The sequence below is a fragment of the Oncorhynchus clarkii genome, chromosome 17 (assembly GCF_045791955.1).
Source record: "Oncorhynchus clarkii lewisi isolate Uvic-CL-2024 chromosome 17, UVic_Ocla_1.0, whole genome shotgun sequence".
In the NCBI taxonomy this organism is placed as follows: Eukaryota; Metazoa; Chordata; class Actinopteri; order Salmoniformes; family Salmonidae; genus Oncorhynchus; species Oncorhynchus clarkii.
This window is the reverse complement of record NC_092163.1, coordinates 48,611,616-48,636,908: the sequence shown is the minus strand read 5'-3', so window position 1 is coordinate 48,636,908 and position 25,293 is coordinate 48,611,616. Positions and strand designations below refer to the sequence as shown.

At 40.1% G+C, this 25,293-nt stretch overlaps 2 protein-coding genes across 2 annotated transcripts in view; one reads left to right on the top strand and one right to left on the bottom strand.

Annotated features, from left to right (window-relative positions):
• The window catches only part of LOC139371026 (RNA-binding motif, single-stranded-interacting protein 2-like), a 55,323-nt gene extending 46,677 nt beyond the window's left edge, over positions 1–8,646 (top strand). The window contains exons 6-14 of the mRNA XM_071111053.1: positions 843–922; positions 1,523–1,632; positions 1,875–1,918; positions 2,192–2,285; positions 2,482–2,532; positions 2,826–2,936; positions 3,366–3,443; positions 3,856–3,943; positions 4,398–8,646. Of these exons, the coding sequence (XP_070967154.1) occupies positions 843–922; positions 1,523–1,632; positions 1,875–1,918; positions 2,192–2,285; positions 2,482–2,532; positions 2,826–2,936; positions 3,366–3,443; positions 3,856–3,936 (649 nt within the window). The 3' untranslated portion in view covers positions 3,937–3,943; positions 4,398–8,646. The remainder of the gene's footprint in view (positions 1–842; positions 923–1,522; positions 1,633–1,874; positions 1,919–2,191; positions 2,286–2,481; positions 2,533–2,825; positions 2,937–3,365; positions 3,444–3,855; positions 3,944–4,397) is intronic.
• Positions 8,647–8,716: 70 nt separating this feature from the next.
• Positions 8,717–23,305, bottom strand: LOC139371027 (protein lifeguard 2-like). The gene is made up of 13 exons (XM_071111054.1): positions 23,211–23,305; positions 22,517–22,558; positions 17,486–17,540; positions 16,735–16,802; positions 16,456–16,520; positions 14,676–14,729; positions 12,820–12,873; positions 12,491–12,530; positions 12,324–12,361; positions 12,031–12,118; positions 11,234–11,329; positions 10,613–10,666; positions 8,717–10,450 (listed from the first exon to the last, which is right to left on the bottom strand). The coding sequence occupies exons 1-13, from the start codon at positions 23,223–23,225 to the stop codon at positions 10,301–10,303; spliced, it is 819 nt and encodes a 272-aa protein (XP_070967155.1). The 5' UTR covers positions 23,226–23,305; the 3' UTR covers positions 8,717–10,300.
• Positions 23,306–25,293: the final 1,988 nt, after the last annotated feature.

Genomic DNA, 25,293 nt, shown 5'->3' with positions numbered 1-25,293 from the left:
TTTGATTTATGCATGCTTAACTCGTGTCGGAATTGGGCCCTACATGCTACACCAGCAGCAGATTTAGCAACATGCTACATGCTACACCAATAGCTACATGCTACACCAGCAGCTAAACTAAAGCTACATGCTACATTAGGGTCATTCAATGAAATGAGTAAACAAATATAGCGTTTTAAAAACCTGTTATCTTAAATGAAGTGCCCTTTAGTATAGACCACATGGAAAATTCTATACATTTTTCTTATATGAAAAAAGACTCGCTAGTGCTAATGACCCTCGGTGACTTCTAGGAAGACTTAAGCCTATTTAACCCCAACAGTCCTCCAAGTTTTCAGCATAATTGTAAAGCCCTAGTTATGTTGTTGCTTTGACAAAGTCATTTCTGAAGATAATTATTTATTTAATGTGATAAGTGATTCATTTTAAGGTAAAAACAAAAAAAACAGTCCCTCATTTTAACATCAACCCTGTTTTGTGAACTTAACTCTCGTTTTAATATGGTGAAACTGTTCCTTTTTAAATAATTTCTTCAAAAGAAACATTGAACATATAATAGTCAAATCATAGTGTAAAAGCATGGTACCATTTTCTGGTGGAAAACTACCCTGTTACTTTATTTGGCACTTAATTTGCCACATGGAGAGCACTAGAGCATTTTTTCCTTCATTTAACCTCTTGATATGGCAGAATGTTAAAATTATCCAAGTTACACTACTCAAAAGGCACCTAATTGGTATAATGATCCATTAGCAGCCATAGGTACATGCTATATCAGCAGCAACAGGGGTCACACCAGGGTCTCTCTGATTAATGGGCTTGAATGTTTGACTGTGTTTCAGGATGGAGTCCACAGAAAAGTGCGAAGCCATTATTCAACATTTCAATGGGAAATTTATTAAGACTCCACCGGGAGTTCCAGGTGAGCAGATCTCTCTACCTGTCTCATCTATGTGTTCTCCACCATGCCCAGATGTTATGATACCACATGATCCTGTTATTTACTTCAGATAGCAGATCTCTCTACCTGTCTCATCTATGTGTTCTCCACCATGCCCAGATGTTATGATACCACATGATCCTGTTATTTATTTCAGATGGCAGATCTCTCTACCTGTCTCATCTATGTGTTCTCCACCATGCCCAGATGTTATGATACCACATGATCCTCAGTTATTTACTTCAGATGGCAGATCGAGAGCTGTATCCAGAAACAATTGCTATCCCCTACCCCCTAAAAACTTTCAGAGATCTGAGAGGATTGGACAGGTATAAGCAATATGGCAAAAACTTCCATCTCTCAGAGGGCCATGTGGAGATAACACCATATTGCTTAAACCTATTGAATCCCCTCAGATCTCCACAAGTATCTAGAGGTTAGGGGCTAGGGGTTTTGTCTGAACAGGGCCTTGGTCTCTGATCCCAGGCTCCTGGTTTCCCCCCTCAACTCTCCCAGTGGATTGGTATTTGTTGCCTCCTACAGAATTCACCCTCTAATTCCATCAGTTTCTCTCTCCCACAGTGCCCCCGGAACCATTATTGTGCAAGTTTGCAGACGGGGGACAGAAAAAGAGGCAGAATCAGGGGAAGTACCTTCAGAATGGCAGGCCCTGGGCAAGGGATGGAGAGACGGTGAGAGGCTTGATTTCACGGGTGGAGGCTTTCATGAATTGCCATTTTGGAATTAGAGACTGCATGTTCTAAATAAGGTCATTGTCAAAGCAAGAGAGAGCTGGAATCTGATCTCACAGAGATAGGATTGTGTGTCTTAACCCTAAACATTCTTAACCTAACTAAACATTCTATTTGTGCATATCTGTGATTATGTCACCTTCATGGTTTTTTATTCTGAGTTCTTTGTGTTGTTGTCCCAGGGAGGGATGACGTTAGCATATGACCCCACAGCCTTACAGAATGGGTGAGTACAGAGAGACAAAAACGGAGTCAGCCCACCCAAAAACAAACATCAGTCAGGCGTTCTGTCCCTGTTAAACAGAGACACCTGGTGGATGCAGGAGGCATTACATCACTAGTTTATTTTGTTGCGCTGTAGTTTTATCTGAAAGTTCAATCATTTTATAATAACTTTCATCCACAATACATTCATATTATTTATGCTTATTCATTTTAGAGTAAATCCTTTGTAAGGATTTTTCTGACATGCATGGCTTGATGTGTGTATGTTGTGCAGGTTCTATTCGTCACCCTACAGTCTGGCCCCAAACCGGATGATCGCCCAAACGTCCCTCTCTCCCTACATGCATTCACCAGTCTCATCTTACCAGGTCAGACACAGAACACACACACACACCACCATCACCAAACCGCCATTCACAAACACATGAAGGAGGAAATCTCTGTAGCCATTGGAGCTATGTCATTGTTATTTGTATTTCCTGTCCAGATTCAGATTTCATCTCTACTCATTCCCCTGTGTGTTTCTGTGTAAAGATGCTGTGTTTTCCTCTTCTCTCTCTCCAGCTACATAGTCCCTCCTGGATGCACCACCAGTCATACCTCATGCAGCCTGCAGTGAGTAGTAAATAGTATTCTCTATCTCTGCTGCTAAAGTTTACTCCTTACTATTCCCTCCACATCTGGTTAGCTTGAAGTTCTGCTCATCTATCTCTCTCGCTCTTATTCTCTTTGTCATTCTGTCTCTATTTATATTCCTCTCTATCTTCTCTTCCCCTCTCTCCCTCTATCTCTCTGTCACTCTCTGTAATCATGTCTCTGATTTATTGGCTTACTGTCCTTCTCTCTTCCTCTCTCCACTTATCTCTGTCTCCACCCTCTTTCTCTCCCTCCCTTTCACTCTCTCCCAGGGCACAGTCCTGACTCCAACCATGGACCATGCCATGTCCATCCAGCCCACCTCCATGATGGGCCCCATGACCCAGCAGCTCAGCCACCTATCCCTGGGCAGCACAGGCACGGTTAGTACCCTACAGATACCCACTCCATCTCCCCTCCACTCCCTTCAACACCCCACAGATACCCACTCCATCTCCCCCTCCACTCCCTTCAACACCCTACAGATACCCACTCCACCGCCCCCTCCACTCCCTTCAACACCCCACAGATACCCACTCCACCGTCCCCTCCACTCCCTTCAACACCCCACAGATACCCACTCTACCCCCTCTCCTTTGGTCCATTAGTCTCATCTCAAGACTAAAACACATTGAACAAACCTGAGTGGAGCTAAGGTGAATCGAGTTGTACTGAATTGCAGTTGAAAATAAAAGCAGTTGCCTATGCATGATGAAAGTGTTGCCTAGGCATGATGTTGTGAGGCCTGTTGATGTTGGATCTCTACACAGTAATAATGACTGATGGTTTCTTCTCTTCTCGTCCTGTCACAGTATTTGCCTGCCAACACTATGCAGGGGACATACATCCCCCAGTACCAACCAGTGCCTCCCTCCAGTGTCCCTGTAGAGGTAAGACCCCAACCAACACCATATGCATTAACTATGCAGAACTAATTAAAGGGATACTTCAGAATTTTGGCAATCTACTTTATCTACTTCCCCAGAGTCAGATGAACTTGTGGATACCATTTTTATGTCTCTGCGTGCAGTTAGCGTTAGAGAAATTGCCAACTAGAGTTAGCACAATGACTGGGCGTCTATGGTAACTGATAGCATACTAGTTGATAACATAGACTTCCATTCATTGCGCCAAAGCTAGTTAGCATTGGCTCGCGAAACTAAACTACCTCTAACTTCCTTCATACAGGAATCCTGAAGTATTCCTTTAAAGGGATGACAATAGGGTGTTTCTCTTACAAGAAGTTCTCACCTCAGGGACCTATTAATACTGTTCCACTCCATTTCCTTCCTTTTCTTGAAGGAGAACGGAGGACAACAGCAACAGGTTGCTATGGAGACACCTGCAGAACACACAAACTACTCCTACCAGCACACCAAGTGAAGCTAAGGTAGGATTATGTCAAACATCAAATCTATAAATAAAGTAGTCAAAAGTTTAGTATTTGGTCCCATTTTTTTGGCATACAATATAGCTCAGTATGTGAATGATTTACTTTATTCAGTCATTATTGATCATCTTTATCAAGGGTGTTAATATTTTCGTACCACACTGTATTTGCTAACCTAGTTTCGGGGTACATTACTACTTATTTCTTGTTCCTCCCTACTAGCTCCATGTCAGAACATTGCATGTAGGAGCCAATTTGTTAGTTCACAAAAAAAACTAAAGCGTGTCAGATATTGACCACCTTAAAGAATGAATTTATTGATCAGCATTCTGGAAATATACTGATTTACACAGATAGATAATGATATGGAAAGTATGTAGACTTATGAAATATTGTATGTTACATCTATTATGTAAAAGATGTAGTGTGACAGAGGTAAGTGTGTGTGTTGCAGCTCGGGGTCAGGAGGCCATCTTGCTGACTGAACCACAGAGGGTTGGTTCTCTACAAGAAGATAACAGAGCTCTGTTAGCACCAGACTTGAACACCGTTGACAAAAGGAATACGTGTGTGCTTTGAAAAAGAAGTTAACATGCTTATTTTGTCTGGACTTTTCCTCTCTCTTCTTCAAGAGTCAATCAGCCAAAGGTGGAAGCCTTCTGCAATGGAAGCTTTGATCTCTTTTGATAACTGAAAAAATAAACTAAGTTGAACAAAGAAACCAATTTGGAAAGGGGGAAATGACACAGAACGTTATTTTTGTGCACGTAAAATAACAAATTCTTATTTTTTAAAAGCATTCTGGAGTTTCAGAGTGGTAAAAGGAAAGTAATTACAACACAATGTGTCTTTTATTTTTTGGTAAAATATGCAAACTTTAATTTTAAATTTTTTATGTCTGTTTTTTGACATTCTATTCACAGCAGTTTGACAATATTTTGTACATAAAAAAATATACTCATACACATTTAGTTGGTTTAATGTTTTAGTGTAGGATACTTTTAAGTACGGAAAATGCAAAACAAACCGTTTAAAGCTACTTCTCTCTAAAAACGAATCCAGTAAGGCAAAGTTCAGTTAACTCACTGGCAGATGGTAACATTCATTATTTATAGATTTAAAATGAAGTCAAACTTAAACCTTATAAAGCATTCACTCATAAACACTCAGAATTTGTTATGAGCAGAGGACAGTCATGATCATTCTTATTTATATGTACATCATAGTTCTATTTTTAGATATTTAGTCATATTCAAACTTCAAATGTCACTTGCTTTTGTGTACATTTTATTTAATAACATTCTTTATTTAACAAATCTGGTAAATGCCAAACACTGGCAATAAACATGATACCACTTAGAAAATAATTAATATGTGTTAAATAAGAGCTAAATGATTTTAAAAAAATTAAGCACATTTGATATTGCTGTAAAACTTTCTTACGAGAAGAAAATTAACTATTTTTTTTTTTTTAGGGTATCATGTAATATGACGCATCCAAATGTCACCTTCTGTCTCCAAAAACTTGAGAGAAAATGAATTTATAATATTATTCAACATTTAATAAATTAATTACTATACTATACAATCTTTTTATTGGATTTTATTGGATTCATAGATCGTATAATAATAATTATACAAAATAATTATTATACAAAATACTTGACTTGGTTTGTGCTAGAGTCCATGTCACACCAGTGTCCATAAGAAGTGGTTTTAAGCGGTTTTGTTCTGGTAGTTCTTCAGATGTCTATAGGGAATTTCACCTTTTGTACAAAGTAGACAGACAAATAAGTGGACATGCCTTAGTTTTGAGCAGTTGGGTTACTATGAAATAGGTGTGCAAAATAGCTCAAACAAATAAATGAAAAAGCAAAGCAATGAGGGGAGAAGTAGGACTAAGAAGAGTCCTTAAGAGTCCTTTGTTGTTGAGAAAGGGAGCTGCCAGTCTTTCTCAATGCTGCTGTTGTCTCCTGAGTTTTAATTCCTGACTGTCAATTCATTTGATAAAACAATTTGTAGAAAGAAGTAAAGTATGTTTTCTCTTTTGGGGCGTTCACTTGAACCCTTCTGAGCTGTCCTGCCTTTTGTTATCTTTGTTGTTGATTTAGTTGTTATAAAACGTGTTTTTGATGTATTTTATTTTCAAAAGATTTGAGATTTTAGCAGTAGGGAAAAAGTTTAGATTTGAGATTTTATTTTATAAGAGATTCATAGGATTTTTTTTATTGTTGAGTTTGTGCGTTTGCACATTGTCCATGCAAACTTAAGAGATGATTTGATGTTTTTTTTATGTTTCTTCACGTTCATTTCCGTTCCAGAGCACTGTGTTATTCAATATGATATTGTTTTTCAGGCCTGTGTGAAATAGGCTTTAACTGAGACACGTCCACGTTTATCTTGGAGACACTCAATGACACTCAATGGCAACCTTGCCCTCCAGCTCAGACCAGTCCAGTGGATATGTACATCTAGTCTAGTGTAAAAGCATTCTATTGTATCTGTCAGAGAAAATGAGGCTGCTATCCAGAAAACACCAAACAGAATATGAAAGTGTTGGTAAAAAAGTGTCCCATAACAAATTGTTCTACAGCAGTTAACTAAACCTTGGATGAATTGTTTCTTATTTCAACAAAGACAAAAATGCGTAAACTTGGCGGATTTCGTTAGAAATGACGGCCAAAGTATGTCTAAGCCTTAAGTGTAACCAGGCAGATTAGCCCTATTTAAGAAGGGGAAGCCTCTTTCTCCTCATTGAAGGCTATTCAGTTTCAGTTACGGTTGAGGGTTTGGCAAAGAAGTTCATACAGATGCAATCAATATCAGATGTTATATTGACGTAATATTATACAGGGCTGAGTTGAACCATGCCTTGTTAAAACCGAGTGTTACCCTAGTAAACATCCCCCCATCACACTGGATCTTGGGTTTTTGCCATTTTTCAGTATTAATGACATCACATATACTGTTTCTTCTTCCTTCCCTATCTCTATACCTCGGTCCTCGCTCTACAAAACGTTGTTAATTATTATTTATGTCTGCAACACCAAAGATGATGAAGCCATCCACCTGTCAGCAAAGTGATCTGTCTTGGAGAACATGCCTCTCTCATCCATATTGGCATACAAAGCTACAGTAATGCTATAGTAACATCTTCGCAAAGTGGCAGTTCCCTGGTCAGTGGTGAACAAGCAATATGTTTTCTTTAGGTTCTGAATGAATGTATTGTTGAATAGAGATCCATACATGTGTGCTTCATTTATCAACATTTGCTTGTTTCGGTTTGGTACATCCAGCTGAAGACCAGTATATGCTACTGTATCTTTAATACAGAGAACAGGGCAATGGGTCTACTTAGCTTTTTTTAGTGTTGATGAGGAGAGCTCAGCATTTATCTATCTTTCTGTAAATATTAGGACTATTTTCTGCTCTTGTTTTTGGTTGAACTCATGTCAAGACCATTGTTTGTTCCTGTTTCCACCTTTGTTGATGTGAGTGTTTTGTTGATGTCTTGTGATCTGTCCAGATAATACACGTTTTCAGATCCAGTGCTCCTCATGAAGGAAAAGGTCATGGTTTTATTTTCTATTGTAATAAACTGATAGTCCATGTATCAGCCATCACTTTAAATACAAAAAAACGTGGTTTTGAAACTATGAAATGACCAGTTGTTACACTGCAGTCTTGCTCATTGAATCAGATTTTCAGATTTGACAACTTGCTTATTGCTGTTTTTTGGGGAGAGCAAATCATTATATGACACTCAATTCCTTGTGAGAATGTAGTATTAGTCAGGTAATCCATTGTGTTATGGTGAATGGTGTTAAAGGGATCCAAAATCTATTGTTTGTCAGTCGTCTTCAGACCTCAAAAGCGGTATAATGTCCATCTGTTCTGTAGATCTAAATTTCAATTTTGGAGTGGACTTTCACTTTAAGTTACAACTAGCTACAATTACCTGTAAATCATTGTCTGAGGAAGCACATTTGAGGCTATTGTATGTTTCCCTGGTGCGTACCTTTGACAGGTATCTTATAATACCAAGGAAAATGAGCAAAAACAAGATGTGAAACAGAGGTTTCACTTGCACTTATTTTCAAACCATGCTTATGTAAAGTAAAACCCTAATACCTAGCATTATCCTGTCCTTGCTTGTTGTCCAGATCATGTAGCTTCAATGGCTTATTTCATAGTTTCAAAATGTTTTGCTGCTAAAACGGGATGTCCCAGCAGTGGAAAGATGGGAGCCACACTGGTTGTTTAAACATGTCTTACTTTAACCTAGAATATCAAAAGTAGATCAGATTAAAGTATAGTTAACATTCACAAATTATAAAATTACATTTGAGACACATTTTGTGAAAGTTGTACTCTTTGAGTCATTTTGTAATCTCTTGGGTAATTTGGCAGAAATCTGACATTTTGAACAGTCTCATCTCTCTCACTGCTTGTAAAACATTTCCTTATTTATACAAGAACTCATTTTGTACAGTGTATTAGAGGAGAGAGGTGTTGATATTTGGTTCGTTTGTTAGTTAGCTGGCTAGCCACTCGGTTACTTTCGTCTTCCTGTGCCAGAGTTGCTCAAGTCTCTGTAACTCTTGTTTTTTATTCCTAAAAAAATAAGTATTTTCTTTCTTTGTTTTACTCTTAGAATTTTAACATGTCAATGTTCTTTTTTAATTAAAAAATATGTTTTTTAATGGCTGTATCTGTGTTCCAAAAAGTTATTACCTAAATTATTAGAATACATTTGAAAGAAAGACAAGTCAATTACATAAAAATGCCAAGTTTATTTTAGTGTTGAGCGAATCGTATTATGTTTGTTCAATATCCATTTTTTCAATGTGGTAACCAAGGTGATTGATATCCATCGAAAAGGTGTAAGCTCCTTTCCCTTTGGCTGATCATAGTAACATCCAAACACAACTTTATTGACCAAGCCTTGACACTGTAATAATGATACTGCATTCAAAAGGCTATACATGAACCTTTACAGAGGAGTCACAATAGAACTGGCAACTGATAAACCAATTGTAGGATCTAATAGGATTGTTCACGAAACTTCTTCCCCTTGGATTTGAAGTCATTCTGTATGTGTCTGGGTATGTATCTGTGTAGCTAAACGTGCATAAAAACAATCCGTACAAGATACAGAGCCTTCATGACCATATAGAAACTACTCTAATCACATTGTACTTTGGAAAATATTATCTTTCCATACCTGGAAGTTCCAGTATGTAGTTCCAAGCTGGAACCTTAGCAATGTATTTGATCCAGATCAGAATCTGTAAAATAAGTACAAAATAACTGACAATAAAATGTAATCTAGGAAAGCCATTGAAGATACTCTGTCATATCAAAACTACAGTTAAGACAATTAAACTCAACCCTGCTGAGTTCCAAAGATTTCCTGAATCAATATGATAGTTTAGGAAAACAGGAAACAGGTATATTTACAGAAAGATAGCATGCTTGAAAGATACAGTATCAATGGTTACTTGTTTTTGTCTTCTTTGTGCTGAGTTGATGACAGACAAGAACCAGAAATCGGACTAGAAAGAACTAGAAAGAACAATAAGTTAAAGTATTATACTGTTTTAGTATTAGATCAGTGTCGCCAACATTCTGTGACTCAAAATGTTAATGCTATTTATCGTTATGTGCTTCTGTAACCCTCGTTTCCTAACACAGAGCAGACGACAAACACACGACTTACTTACTGTAAGTGCCCTTCTAAGTAATGGCCAGGTTTGTTGTTTCCCAAAGCTGACCTGCTCTCCAACTGTTCGCCATAAACAAGGTGAGGTATGCAATCTCGGCACCCAGAACCAAATATTGTGTGTTCACTGGCCAGCTGCTCAACTTAAAGGTAAACAGCCTGTCAGGACGAGAGACTATGAGACGTGAGAAATATCCTATTTTTTTTTTATCACAGAAGAACCAGGGTTGTTTGAGAAGAAGACAGAAATGAAAGAAGCTCTTAAAGACGTCCTACAGTTATTTATTTTTTGACTTTTACTGTTGAAAAGCGATATCCCAAGTATAAATACAGTAAAGTACACACAATAAAGGGTAAAAAAAAAAACGTTTTGAGAAAAATAGTGTTTTTTAGACATAACTACAAATATCAAGGAGTAGGACATAACTGGACAACCTATTGAGATGTGCCTTTTGTTCAGATAATTGGGTGTTAAATGAGGTGAAAAGGAGACTGGAGTGCCACTTTAAGTTATAAGGTTGAGGGAGATTGGGCTGAGGTAGTGCAGGGAGCCAAAACACCCATGTGGTCCAAATGAGAAATAGACAGACATCTAGTTTGATAGATGTTTTTATGTTTCCCAACAGACAGATTTATCAGTCACGGCCCCCTCCAAAACATGACAGTAGGAAGCTGAACAGGTTTACTATGTCCAGGTAGAGGTTCAGGGTGGCAAAGACGTACTCCTCTGGACTCATAGTGTAGCGCTTGTTGCCTATCAGCAGCTGGGTGTCAAACGCCAGAAACTAAGAGAGAAAGAGAGAGAGTGGGGGGGGGGGTCAAACCATTTCGCTACAGACTGTAACCCAATGATTAGGGACAGAAATTTGTCTTGACCATGTGACCTTGACCAGGAAAAACTCTGGGCCTTCCCAATGATGAATGCGTGTTGAATATCTGCCACTCACCAGAGTGAAGAGGATAGCTCCTATCACAGCGTAGATGGCTTGTAACCAGGACACCTGTGTCAGACAGTAAGAATTTTATCAACCAATCCTAATGAGGATAGGCCACCAATCTAGGAAAGACACAGTCTTATAATCATCTCACAAGATTAAAGTGATACTTTGGGATTTTGGTAATGAAGCCCTTTATCTACTTCCCCAGAGTCAGACGAACTCATGAATACCATTTTTATGTCTCTGTGACCAGTATGCAGGAAGCTCACAAAATGGCCTCTAACTTCCTGCATAATGGACGCAGAGACATAAAAATTATATCCACGAGTTTGCCTGACTCTGGGAAATAACATAAAGGGATTCATTGTCAAAATCCCGAACTATCCCTTTAAAGGAATACCCAGGACTAATCAATCTTGTACATGCTAGTCTCTACCCACCCAAATGGGGAGAGTGAGGGCCAAAAGCCTTACCGTCACTCTATATATAAACTCACTATCAGTCCCTCACAACTATTCTTATCGCCTTCTGGAAAGGTACACATGCTCATTACGCCATCATGTGACCTAATTGTCCTTATTTACAGTGTCAGCTGTCAATGGAAGCTAAGCAGGCAGACGGGCTACTTACATATCCGAAGGGGATGACGATGGAGAGTATGATGCAACAGAACAGCATGACCATGGTCAGGACAAACAGGACTCCCTGGTAGGAGGTGAAGTCAATCTACAGTAGGAAACAAGGGAGAGAGAATAGGGGTGTGTTGTTAAAATGCACACATGATCTATCCGATTGCAGCATATTCATTTTGTCAGAAGAAAACAATTTAACAAAAGATTGCACTGATACATAGGGTTAGAAGTTTTTCCTGGTCAGGTAATGTGGTAAAGTAAAACTCCTGGCCCTAGTGATACATACTAATTTCATTCATGACTATTTACGTTATCTGTATGTTTTTGTTTCAATGAGTAGGAATGTCACGCCCTGGTATTAGTATTTTGTGTTTTCTTTATTATTTTGGTCAGGCCAGGGTGTGACATGGGTTTTTGTATGTGGTGTGTTTTGTCCTGGGGTTTTGTTAGGTATTGGGTTTGTGGCTTAGTAGGGTTATCTAGCATAGTCTATGGCTGTCTAGAGTGGTTCTCAATCAGAGGCAGGTGTTTATCGTTGTCTCTGATTGGGAACCATATTTAAGCAGCCATATTCTTTGAGTGTTTTGTGGGTGATTGTTCCTGTCTCTGTGTTTGTTTGCACAAGATAGGCTGTATAGGTTTTCACATTGTGTTTGTTGTTTTGGTATTGTTTGTTTTTTCTTCATCATTAAACATGTTTCAAGAATACCATGCTGCATTTTGGTCCGACTCTCCTTCAGCGCAAGAAAACCGTAACAAGGAAGCCTGTGTGGGAATGGGGGTCATTTTTATCACCTTGGTCTGGAAGCTGAAGATGGTGACAGACATACACACCAGAGCAGTGATGCCTAGACACAGGACCACTGACTTGGTGTTGTAGAAGCTGGAGAAACAGAGTTGGTTAATCCATCAACCAGTCATCCTACACATACTTTGTAGATGTTGATAGATGTGTTAATTCATTCTTATCTTCATAAATAATTGATGTCAACATTTGAGCCCCCAACTAACTCGGTTGAATGCATTCAGTTGTGCAACTGACTGGGTATCCCCTTCCCCCCCACATACAATAAACACAAGTCATTTACCTGGACACAAAGCCCATCATGCAGGCCAGGCTGAGAGTCTGAGAGCAGAAAGGAACAGAGACAAACACAGAGCAGAGTGAATCAGGTGCACAGACAGGTAGGGAGAGTATTGAGTACATGCTATTCTCTCTATTTCTTTCATATTTGTTACTCATCATCATACTCACAAAGAGAGCCAGCAGAACAAGGTTCCAGGGAAACTGTCTCCTATTATAGAGATACAGACAATTCAGGTTGGTGAGTTCACTCTATAATATTGCAAGTTATCATTTACAACGGACGATCACAACCATTATCTAGGAATAATGTTGTAGATACATTACTGTGTTATACACCTGCTTAATGTGTAATAAGTGTTGGTGTTCATGTGTATTAAAACTACATTCACTATTTGATTTAGTGAATATTACATCTGTTTTTTGATATGACTGTCAAGATTTGATGTAAGTGCGGTGTACTATCCAGATTGTAATTTTCATAGGAGGGAAACTCTTACCTGATTTGTTCACCACAGCAGTTCAATGCGATGTAGGTGGCCAAGAACATCATGCTGTTGAAAAGCAAAAAAAAACCAGTTCATTATTAACACAATTACATAGCTAATCACCCCCTTTCTGTTACCCATCGGCCCACCATTTGCGCATACGTCACATGCACAAGTCTCCCAAATGATGGAGGGTGTAGGGGCTAATTAGTAGTCTGGCTAACACCTAATTCAAAGTCCTCCCGACTTCAGAGGCTGGAAAGGCTGTTTTGATGTTGTTGGCGTGATGCGTCGATAATGAAGGGTGCTGTGCTTTTACTGGTTGGTGCTCCTCTGTGTCTGTCTCACTAAAACACCCACGGGCACTAGTGATGCTCAGGTTGCCTCATAACAGGCAAGAAGCAGAGATGAAAGAGGAAAGACAAAGCGAACTTTACCCGTGTTAACTAGACTGAATTCTCCAATCTATCGATTCATTACATTATTCTGGTGAGCAAGGGTTTCTTTAGTCTTCTAGGGCAACAAGTAATGCCAGAAGATAAGCTGCATCTATCTAATTATAGACACGTTGACTGACAAATAGCCTACCATATGTCAGAAATGATAAGCAGAAACATAGGCCTATCTAAAAAAAAAAAAGGCCTTTCAAAAAATTGTTCCGCCATCTGACTGTACAGCGCATTTTTCTATATTTGCAGGTTAGGGTCAGGCCTCAGATTTTCACTTTATACATATAGTCGGGCGGTTGCGGATGGGTTATTAGCAATTGCCGGCAGGTGTGGGTGAACAAACAGCTGACCTGCACATCACTAACATGCACAGCCACCTAGCCCCAGCGCACTGCCCCCTTCCATTACAATGGCTGGATTTTCAAATCCAAACAACCAGAGGTCTCAACACCCGAGGAAAAATGTATATATATTATATATTCGAGAGAACAAATCAATGTGTCGGCTCAATTTCTGAGCGAATACTGCATTTACGTAGGCCTCCTGTCCAGACCAGTGTGTGAGCTCTCCGGATGCTATGAGTCACTTCAGCCAGGCTAATAGACCCTCAGATAGCACTTCAACTGACTTAGCTACACTAAAGATGGTCTATTATATTGACAAGATATTTGAGTGACCGCTCTAACAATGGAAATGCATGTCCTCAAAGAGGGAATGCAGGCGGGACTCCGATATAAAGTCATTTTTTGGTAAGATGCGGAAATGCCACGTGCGTCCACTTATATCAGTGCATTCTTAATAACCTAACCCTTATGACACTTATACAAGATCAAATAAGCCTCACGTAGCAAATTAGCAATTACATTTTTTGTTGACCAAATTCGGTACTCTCATTGACCTCCATAGAAAAACTCCTCACTTCGTGGGCTTATTTTCGTGAACGGATTTTGGGTCGAGTAAAATGTCTTACTTTGCCTCTTCCTATCTGGCTACGCTGAGCGAAGTGGTATCTCATAACGCAGCAATTTGTTTTTGAGTTTACACAATTTCACACAAAATAATGGAGGCTTGTAATTTCTTTGTGTCTGATTTAGAATAATATGAAATACATCCTTAATTAAATACTGTTACTGAGGTTTATATCTTGTAACAGGGTGAATTTTCTCAGTTGAAAGTCCTGCTAATTTTATTATTGAAATGTCAAACATGAATTCCATCATTCAAGTCACGAGTGTGTCCCAAAGATGATGGGTTTATTTGATCCCCTCACCAATCTTGAAGTCGCCCTCAGAGTTTCGTCAGCAACACGTGCCAACGGAGGGCCCTGCAAGCAAGTTGGTAGGGGTGAGGGGCTGGTTTGGGATTCACTGTCTAGGTGAAGAAAAGTCAGGACATGTCAATCAAGATGTTGTCACTTACTAGGAGCACATGTACAGGAGGGGGTGTGTCTGAATGTAGAACCTCACTGGTGCACTGTGGAGAAATGAGAGAGTGTTACATAATGTAGAGTGCACACACACTCATGTTCATCAAATGTATTGGATATTTATGTTTTGGATATACAGTGCCTTGCGAAAGTATTCGGCCCCCTTGAACTTTGCGACCTTTTGCCACATTTCAGGCTTCAAACATAAAGATATAAAACTGTATTTTTTTGTGAAGAATCAACAACAAGTGGGACACAATCATGAAGTGGAACGACATTTATTGGATATTTCAAACTTTTTAGCAAATCAAAAACTGAAAAATTGGGCGTGCAAAATTATTCAGCCCCTTTACTTTCAGTGCAGCAAACTCTCTCCAGAAGTTCAGTGAGGATCTCTGAATGATCCAATGTTGACCTAAATGACTAATGATGATAAATACAATCCACCTGTGTGTAATCAAGTCTCCGTATAAATGCACCTGCACTGTGATAGTCTCAGAGGTCCGTTAAAAGCGCAGAGAGCATCATGAAGAACAAGGAACACACCAGGCAGGTCCGAGATACTGTTGTTAAGAAGTTTAAAGCTGGATTTGGATACAAAAAGATTTCCCATGCTTTAAACATCCCAAGGACCACTGTGCAAGCGATAATATTGAAATGGAAGGAGTATCAGACCACTGCAAATCTACCAAGACCTGGCCGTCCCTCTAAACTTTCAGCTCATACAAGGAGAAGACTGATCAGAGATGCAGCCAAGAGGCCCATGATCACTCTGGATGAACTGCAGAGATCTACAGCTGAGGTGGGAGACTCTGTCCATAGGACAACAATCAGTCGTATATTGCACAAATCTGACCTTTATGGAAGAGTGGCAAGAAGAAAGCCATTTCTTAAAGATATCCATAAAAAGTGTCGTTTAAAGTTTGCCACAAGCCACCTAGGAGACACACCAAACATGTGGAAGAAGGTGCTCTGGTCAGATGAAACCAAAATTGAACTTTTTGGCAACAATGCAAAACGTTATGTTTGGCGTAAAAGCAACACAGCTGAACACACCATCCCCACTGTCAAACATGGTGGTGGCAGCATCATGGTTTGGGCCTGCTTTTCTTCTGCAGGGACAGGGAAGATGGTTAAAATTGATGGGAAGATGGATGGAGCCAAATACAGGACCATTCTGGAAGAAAACCTGATGGAGTCTGCAAAAGACCTGAGACTGGGACGGAGATTTGTCTTCCAACAAGACAATGATGCAAAACTTAAAGCAAAATCTACAATGGAATGGTTCAAAAATAAACATATCCAGGTGTTAGAATGGCCAAGTCAAAGTCCAGACCTGAATCCAATCGAGAATCTGTGGAAAGAACTGAAAACTGCTGTTCACATCCAACCTCACTGAGCTCGAGCTGTTTTGCAAGGAATGGGAAAAACATTTCAGTCTCTCGATGTGCAAAACTGATAGAGACATACCCCAAGCGACTTACAGCTGTAATCGCAGCAAAAGGTGGCGCTACAAAGTATTAACTTAAGGGGGCTGAATAATTTTGCACGGCCAATTTTTCAGTTTTTGATTTGTTAAAAAAGTTTGAAATATCCAATAAATGTCGTTCCACTTCATGATTGTGTCCCACTTGTTGTTGATTCTTCACAAAAAAATACAGTTTTATATCTTTATGTTTGAAGCCTGAAATGTGGCAAAAGGTCGCAAAGTTCAAGGGGGCCGAATACTTTCGCAAGGCACTGTATTTGCAATGTATTGGATATGATACATACCAGAATGTGAAGAGCGCAACAATGGCCACAGTCACACAGAGTTGGATCATCAGGATGGCATAGACCTATAAGGATACAGAGAGGTGGAATAAGAGGGGACGGCCCAGATACACCCTCAAAATACTATACTACATGCTAGATCATGCATGCTTAGAAAAGTCTGTGTAGCTCAGTTACAGTAATATCATTATCTGGAAGGATAACGGAAGACGAAAACAAGTGTTTCTTATTGGACGGGTGGTTCTTATGAGTTCAGGTTGTCCCTCGCTGTTTTAGTACCTTTCTGATGAAGATCCTCCTGATGGCCTGGTCGTCCCAAGAGAACTGGGTTTGCATCTCCTCATAATCTGACAGGGAGGGAAGACAGGGAGTTAAACATCTTGTTAAAACAGCAGATGTGTAAAGATTCAACACTGACATTTACATGTTACGTCATTTAGCAGAAGCTCTTATTCAGAGCGACTTACGGTTAAGTGCCTTGCTCAAGGGCACATTGACAGATTTTTCAACTAGTCAGCTCGAGGGTTCAAATTAGCAATCTTTCAGTTACTGTCCCAATGCTCTTAACCGCTTGGCTACCTGCCACCCTGGTTACATCACACGCTAAAATGTTGGCGGCAGGTAGCCTGGCGGGTAGGAGCGTTTGGCCAGTAACCGAAAGGTTGCTGGATCGAATCCCCAAGCTGACAAGTAAAAAATCTGTTGTTTTTCCCCAGAGCAAGGCACTTAACGCACTGTTCCCCAGGCGCCAATGACGTGGATGTTGATTAAGGCAGCCCCCCGAACCTCTCTGTTTCAGAGGGGTTGGGTTAAATGCGGAAGACACATTTCAGTTGAATGCATTGTTGTACAACTGACTAGGTATCCCCCTTTCCTGCCCATTTGTCTTTGTTCTATAGTAAGGTGGTTGGTGTGCGTCCAGCAGTAGAAGACCACTGCATACTGTAGCCAGAAAGGTGTCCATTGATAGAAGGGGATGAGATATCCTGTGTAACTGACTAGTTGAGATACAAAGATGTTTTGTTATTACCTGCAGTAGCCTCTTCATAGCTGGGTGGGTGTTCTTTGCCTGTCCTTGGAGACAGCTGAGTATATGGTGAGATACACAAATGATCAGAGATACCAGTCTTTATACATTGAGCCCAAAACTATTGTGACAGGGACAATTCTGCAGTGGTTTTGGCTCTGTACTCCAGCATTTGGATTTGAAATGAAATGCACAAATATAATACCCCACAAAAAAATGCTAACCTCCCCTTTTACTGCAAGGGTGAGAGGTCAGCATGTCTTGGGGGTATGATATTTGTGCATCTGTAACTTTGTCACTCATCATTATTCACGATTTATTCGGGATTATCTGTAATCATGTTGGCATCCACATTCATGTAGAAGTGTTTAGAAAATATTATATTATTATTTACAATAAAAGTGACTCCACAAGCTTGTTGTAGTCATTGCGTACTATGAATATGGGACCAAATACTTAACTTTTTACTACTCTAACACACATATAAGTGAATTTGTCCCAATACTTGTGGTCCCCTAAAATGGGGGGACTATGTGCAAGAAGTGCTGTCACTCGATATGGATGAAAATACCCTCAAATTAAAGCTCATAGTCATTGTATCATTTAAAGCACAGAGCCAAAAGAACAACAACATTTTCCCCATCCCAATACTTTTGGAGCTCACTGTATGTAGTATCAAACTGAAATACACTTTTAATAAACACTTCACTCGTACAGGGCCGGCTCGCCCTGTTCATGGATCACGCGTCACGTGTAGGACCACTGACTTAATAAGATAATATATAATCATTATGGAAGACACTCTTAGGCTATGGATGGATTAAAGTCTGAATAGTAGAATACACACATTGAAAATTGTATAATTGGTAGTGCGGTTTCCCTCTTGTTATGTCAGTCACTGTGTGACAACAGTCAGGTTTTCATTGACCCAGGTTTACTTGACAAAAGCAATGTTGCAAAAGAAAATGTAATATAAGAGACATTTTCTAAAGATCAACCACATTTTTATCTTTTTCTCAGGGGTGGATTTTTATTTTGTCTGACTTTCTTATTGCAACAAATGATGATGGAAACAGTTTTTTGAATAAATTATGTTTGCTGAATAATTTTGAAGGTACTGTGATGTCATCGCGCCACAATAAAGCTCCGCTCCATATTCATTCTAATTGCCTACTGCTCGCATTATTATTTTTTCAACAACAATAATTATGTTCCTTTGCAGGATAAGAATTGTCCAGACTTTCAAGAACACCTGAATTGCTTTGCCTTGCTTTTCTGATTGCTTTCTCAACTTACCTGAGACATGAAATAGATAGGTGGGAGGGCATACAAGCGGTCACCAATTTATTAATGCACAACTTACTTAAATGGGTAATGGAAACACTGTAGGTTTTTGCAAAAAAAATTTTTTTTATGTGTGACATCATTACAGCCGTGGCCAAAAGTTTTGAGAATGACACACTTCAATGTCTTTAGATATTTTTGTCAGATGTTACTATTGTAACGACGTTCGTCTGTAGGAGGAGAAGCGGACCAAAAAGCAGCGTGGTGGTTATTCATGTTCTTTAATGGAAAACTGAACGATACATGAAATAACTCAAATCTACAAAACAACAAACGGAACGTGAAAACCTATACAGCCTATCCTGTGACAACAAACACAGTGACAGGAACAATCACCCACAAACACACAGTGAAACCCAGGCTACCTAAGTATGATTCTCAATCAGAGACAACTAATGACACCTGCCTCTGATTGAGAACCATACTAGGCCGAAAACATAGAAATGCCCCAAAACATAGAAAAACAAAATAGACTGCCCACCCAACTCACGCCCTGACCATACTAAATAAATACAAAACAAAGGAAATAGAGGTCAGAACGTGACAACTATGGAATACTGAAGTATAATTACAAGCGTTTCATAAGTTTCAAAGGCATTTATTGACAATTACATAAAGTTGATGCAAAGAGTCAATATTTGCAGTGTTGACCCTTCTTTTTCAAGACCTCTGCAATCCGCCCTGGCATGCTGTCAATTAACTTCTGGGCCACATCCTGACTGATGGCAGCCCATTCTTGCATAATCAATGCTTGGAGTTTGTCAGAATTTCTGGGTATTTGTTTGTCCACCCACCTCTTGAGAATTGACTACAAGTTCTCAATGGGATTAAGGTCTGGGGAGTTTCCTGGCCATGGCCCCAAAATATCAATGTTTTGTTCCCCGAGCCACTTAGTTATCACTTTTGCCTTATGGCAATGTGCTCCATCATGCTGGAAAAGGCATTGTTCATCACCAAACTGTTCCTGGATCTCGGATGATGTGATGGTACCATTCTTTATTCATGGCTGTGTTCTTAGGCAAAATTGTGAGTGAGCCCACTCCCTTGGCTGAGAAGCAACCCCACATGAATGGTCTCAGGATGCTTTACATGTTGGCATGTTGGCATGACACAGGACTGATGGTAGCGCTCACCTTGTCTTCTCCGGAAAAGCTTTTTTCCGAATGCCCCAAACAATCGGAAAGGGGATTCATCGGAGAAAATGACTTTACCCCAGTCCTCAGCAGTCCAATCCCTTCTTTGCTGCCCTTCTTGACACCAGGCCATCCTCCAAAAGTCTTCACCTCACTGTGCGTGCAGATGCACTCACACCTGCCTGCTGCCATTCCTGAGCAAGCTCTGTATTGGTGGTGCCCCGATCCCACAGCTGAATCAACTTTAGGAGACGGTCCTGGCTCTTGCTGGACTTTCTTGGGAACCCTGAAGCCTTCGTCACAACAATTGAACCACTCTCATTCCAAACACTCACTTCCGTCATCATGTAGTGTTTTGAGAGACTAGTCAAAGACCATATCACCTCCACCCTACCTGACACCCTAGACCCACTTCAATTTGCTTACCGCCCTGGGTCTCGACCCCGCCCTGTGCAACTGGGTACTGGACTTCCTGACAGGCCGCCCCCAGGTGGTGAAGGTAGGTAACAACATCTCCACCCCGCTGATCCTCAACACTGGGGCCCCACAAGGGTGCGTTCTGAGCCCTCTCCTGTACTTCTTGTTCACCCATGACTGCGTGGCCATGCACGCCTCCAACTCAATCATCAAGTTTGCGGACGACACTACAGTGGTGGTGTCAGGAAAATAACCTCACACTCAACGTCAACAAAACAAAGGAGATGATTTTGGACTTCAGGAAACAGCAGAGGGAGCACCCCTCTATCCACATCGATGGGACAGTAGTGGAGAGGACAGTAAGTTTTAAGTTCCTCGGCGTACACATCACGGACAAACTGAATTGGTCCACCCACACAGACAGCGTCGTGAAGAAGGCGCAACAGCGCCTCTTCAACCTCAGGAGGCTGAAGAAATTTGGCTTGTCACCAAAATCACTCACAAACTTCTACAGATGCACAATCGAGAGCATCCCGTCGGGCTGTATCACCGCCTAGTATGGCAACTGCTCCGACAACAACCGTAAGGCTCTCCAGAGGGTAGTGAGGTCTGCACAACGCATCACCGGGGGCAAACTACCTGCCCTCCAGGACACCTACACCACCCAATGTCACAGGAAGGCCATAAAGATCATCAAGGACAACAAGGACAACAACCACCCGAGCCACTGCCTGTTCACCCCACTATCATCCAGAAGGCGAGGTCAGTACAGGTGCATCAAAGCAGGGACCGAAAGACTGAAAAACAGCTTCTATCTCAAGGCCATCAGACCACCACTAACATTGAGTGGCTGCTGCCAACACACTGACTCAACTCCAGCCACTTTAATAATGGGAATTGATGGAAATTGATGTAAAATATATCACTAGCCACTTTAAACAATGCTACTTAATATAATGTTTACATACCCTACATTACTCATCTCATATGTATATATGTATATACTGTACCCTATATCATCTACTGCATCTTTATGTAATACATGTATCACTAGCCACTTTAAACTATGCCACTTTGTTTACATACTCATCTCATATGTATATACTGTACTCGATACCATCTACTGCATCTTGCCTATGTCGTTCTGTACCATCACTCATTCATATATCTTTATGTACATATTCTTTATCCCTTTACACTTGTGTGTATAAGGTAGTAGTTTTGGAATTGTTAGGTTAGATTACTCGTTGGTTATTACTGCATTGTCGGAACTAGAAGCACAAGCATTTCGCTACACTCGCATTAACATCTGCTAACCATGTGTATGTGACAAATCAATTTGATTTGATTTGATTTGAAGTTCTTGATGATCCAATAAATGGTTGATTTAGGTGCAATCTTACTGGCAGCAATATCCTTGTCTGTGAAGCCCTTTTTGTGCAAAGCAATGATGACGGCACGTGTTTCCTTGCAGGTAACCATGTTTGACAGAGAAAGAATAACGATTCCAAGCACCACCCTCCTTTTGAAGCTTCCAGTCTGTTATTCAAACTCAATCAGCATGACAGAGTGATCTCCAACCTTGTCCTCGTCAACACTCACACCTGTGTTAACGAGAGGATCACTGACATGATGTCAGTTGGTCCTTTTGTGGCAGGGCTGAAATGCAGTGGAAATGTTTTTGGGGGATTCAGTTCATTTGCCTGTCAAAGAGGGACTTTGCAATTTATTGCAATTCATCTGATCCCTCTTCATAACATTCTGGAGTATATGCAAATTTGCATCATACAAACTGAGGCAGCAGACTGTGAAAATGAATATTTGTGTAATTCTCAAAACTTTTGGCCACGACTGTACATCCTGCAGTTTTTATTGACACGGGATAGTTAAATGGAAACGCACAGTAGCTGGCAATTGTTACATCAATTTTCTATGCAAACTTTCTAAACATTGAAAAAAAATCTTGGGACAAATTCATGGAAACATACGTAGCTATAGCCATGAAGCATGGCTTGAAACTAACTAATGTTCTATCGAGTCATGTTTTAGGTTGTGAGGTGGGAGGGGCCCCCAACCAAATCTCGCTTGGGGCCCACAAAAGGCTAGAGCCGGCTCTGCTCTCTTATAAAATAAAACTTACTTCATCCAACTCAACTTCTTTCAACTCAACTTCCTTTTGCTGCTATAAGACAAAATGGGCAAGTGAAGGATAACATGTGAAGGATAAACAATTTATAAACTTGCTATATTCTATTCTATACATCATTCTATTCATGCATTCAACTCCTTGTGATCCACTGATAATCCAGATAGGCTACACATAGAGGCCTGTATCAGTGTAAACAAACCTCCATGTTTCATCAGTGTTTAGGATAGGATAAGGATTAGGATACTCTCAGTAGGCAACCATCTTAGTTTGGCCTACATATAGGGCGCATTCCTCTGCCCAGGCGTTGTTGACGCATGCCAGATATTTCAATGCCTGGATAGGTATTTTACATATCAGCTAACCACATCATGTGTTATAGCAATCTTGTGCCCGACGGCACAGTCAATGACGTGGCACGCAACTATTGGTTGATGCATGCAACGTCTGAGCAGGGGAACACGACCAGAGACTTGTTTACAGTGAATGAGCATAACATTTAAGAAATAGAGAAATATTTGTCTGTCTCTCTTTCTCTCTTTTTTAGACTATAGCCTATGATGATATTCTATAGTATATCAGAGAGAAAACCACATATAATGTCTGGAATTGGCAATTCAGAACAACAACCAATTTCTGTTCACATCAGCTTTGAAATAGTAATTTGACAAGAGAGAAAAATCTTTACCTTTCCCTTAGTCATATTTGTGTCTTTTTGGCACCTTGTAGTGTTGAATTGCTGTTGTTTATGGTGTTGATATCCTTGTTCTTATGATGTTAATGGCTTGTCAACCTCCGTAGTAGATTTCCTTCTATTATAATAAAGCGTATTTTCTCTTCTTTTTATTTTTGTATCCCTTATGTATTTTTCCTGTCCTTTTCTTTCAGCCGTGGTACAGTAGAAGAGAGAGATTGAACTTGTTCTTACAGTGGCTGTGCTGAATCTGTGGTAATTGTGCGGATTACACCATCAAAGCTCTATATAGAGCACCATTAGGAGGTTAATCCCTCTCCAACTCTGATCCCATTTACCCCCCTATCTCTGCTGTAAATGAGGCCGTTCTCACAACATCCAGGTAAGGCTTCAGCATTTTGACATGCAGGAATGTACCACTGCCTCAACCAAAGAAGGGGTGGTTGATCTGTTTGTAGTAACACTGACAAACACGTTTCCCAAAAGGCTTCAGAGCAATTAGGAGGCCCAAACCAATATACTGAATGATCAGCTGATGATCCAGGCAGGGGGAACTGGGTTGCATATCTGAATTACATGTCCTTTACAGTATATAACATACTGACCCCATGGTAAAATTACAGTAGTAGGAAAGGGAGCTCTGCCAGTCAAAACACATCATCCAAATCTATTTTCATAATACATTTTATAAACCTTTTATAATATCATCAATAATATCCACCTCTCTATGTCTCTCTCTGTCTGACTCTCCCTCTCCCCATACCTCCCTCCCCATACCTCCCTCCCTCTATCGAGACCAGCAGTCCACCACCAATTTCACGATTCCGTGAATAGAGCTGAACATTCTAAACATAATTTCTTAGAACTTCTTTTACAATCAACCATGTATTTTTTTTATATACTGTGCCGTCAGTAAGTATTTAGACCCCTTGACTTTTTCCACATTTTGTTACGTTACAGCCTTATTCTACAATGGATTAATTTAAAAAAAAATAATCCTCAGAAATCTATAAGTATTCAGACCCTTAGCTCAGGCGCATCCTGTTTCCATTGATCATCCTTGATATGTTTCTACAACTTGATTGGAGCCCACCTGTGGTAAATTCAATTTATTGGGCATGATCCCACAGACAGTGCATGTCAGAGCAAAAACCAAGCCCTGATGTTGAAGGAATTGTCTGTAGCGCGCAGAGACAGGATTGTGTTGAGGCATTGTGTTTGACCTCTGTCATTGCCAACAAAGGGTATATAACAAAGTATTGAGATAAACTTTTGTTATTGACCAAATACTTATTTTCCACCATAATTTGCAAATAAATTCATTAAAAATCCTACAATGTGATTTTCTAGATTTTTTTCCCCATTTGTCTGTCATAGTTGAAGTGTACCTATGATGAAAATTACAGGCCTCTCTCATCTTTTTAAATGGGAGAACTTGCACAATTGGTGGCTGACTAAATACTTTTTTGTCCCACTGTATAACCCGTTAAATGGATAAGAAGAACACAGCTCGTGAAACAGTGACATCATGCCTTTGTGTAAGACTAGTTTAGTAACAGCCAGGTGGATTAATAAGATAAAGGTTAGCTACATTATGGACCTGAGATGACCCACGCATAAAATCATAATGGGATCCACCCACAACAACCTTTGATCTGGTGCTGGAACATTCATTTCTACAGAATTTAAAAACCACTTATCTAACCTCTGGTGTCTCTATTCCACTTCCATCGTACAGTGTCGAGATGGAAAACATCAGCCAACCATAATATGGTTATTGTGAAAAATCCCACTCTGCTCTCCTGGTTTCTCTGAATGCTCATTACTCTGGTATGACATAGCTTGACTGAAACTAGGAAAGCAGACAAGGTTTTCCTTTCTCACAGTTATGTCTGTGTCTGGTTGTCTTTCCTAGTCTTTGGTTGCCATCACTGTGCTTTATTACTTTGGCAATCATAAGATCTATTTAATTAGCCTCTAGAAAACTCCTTAAACTCCCCTCCTACTTAGTGTGTTGGGCACCGCCTAGAGTTTTAGACAGTACACTTCCAATGCCTAGAGGGCAGCAGAAGCTAGG

Excerpts from the sequence above, each read along its gene's own strand:
- LOC139371027 (XM_071111054.1), bottom strand. Across the intron at positions 12,874-14,675 it reads CTCCTGTACATGTGCTCCTA|CATGATGTTCTTGGCCACCT; the intron begins GTAAGTGACAAC and ends GCTTTTCAACAG. Across the intron at positions 12,119-12,323 it reads ATGATGGGCTTTGTGTCCAG|CTTCTACAACACCAAGTCAG; the intron begins GTAAATGACTTG and ends CTGTTTCTCCAG.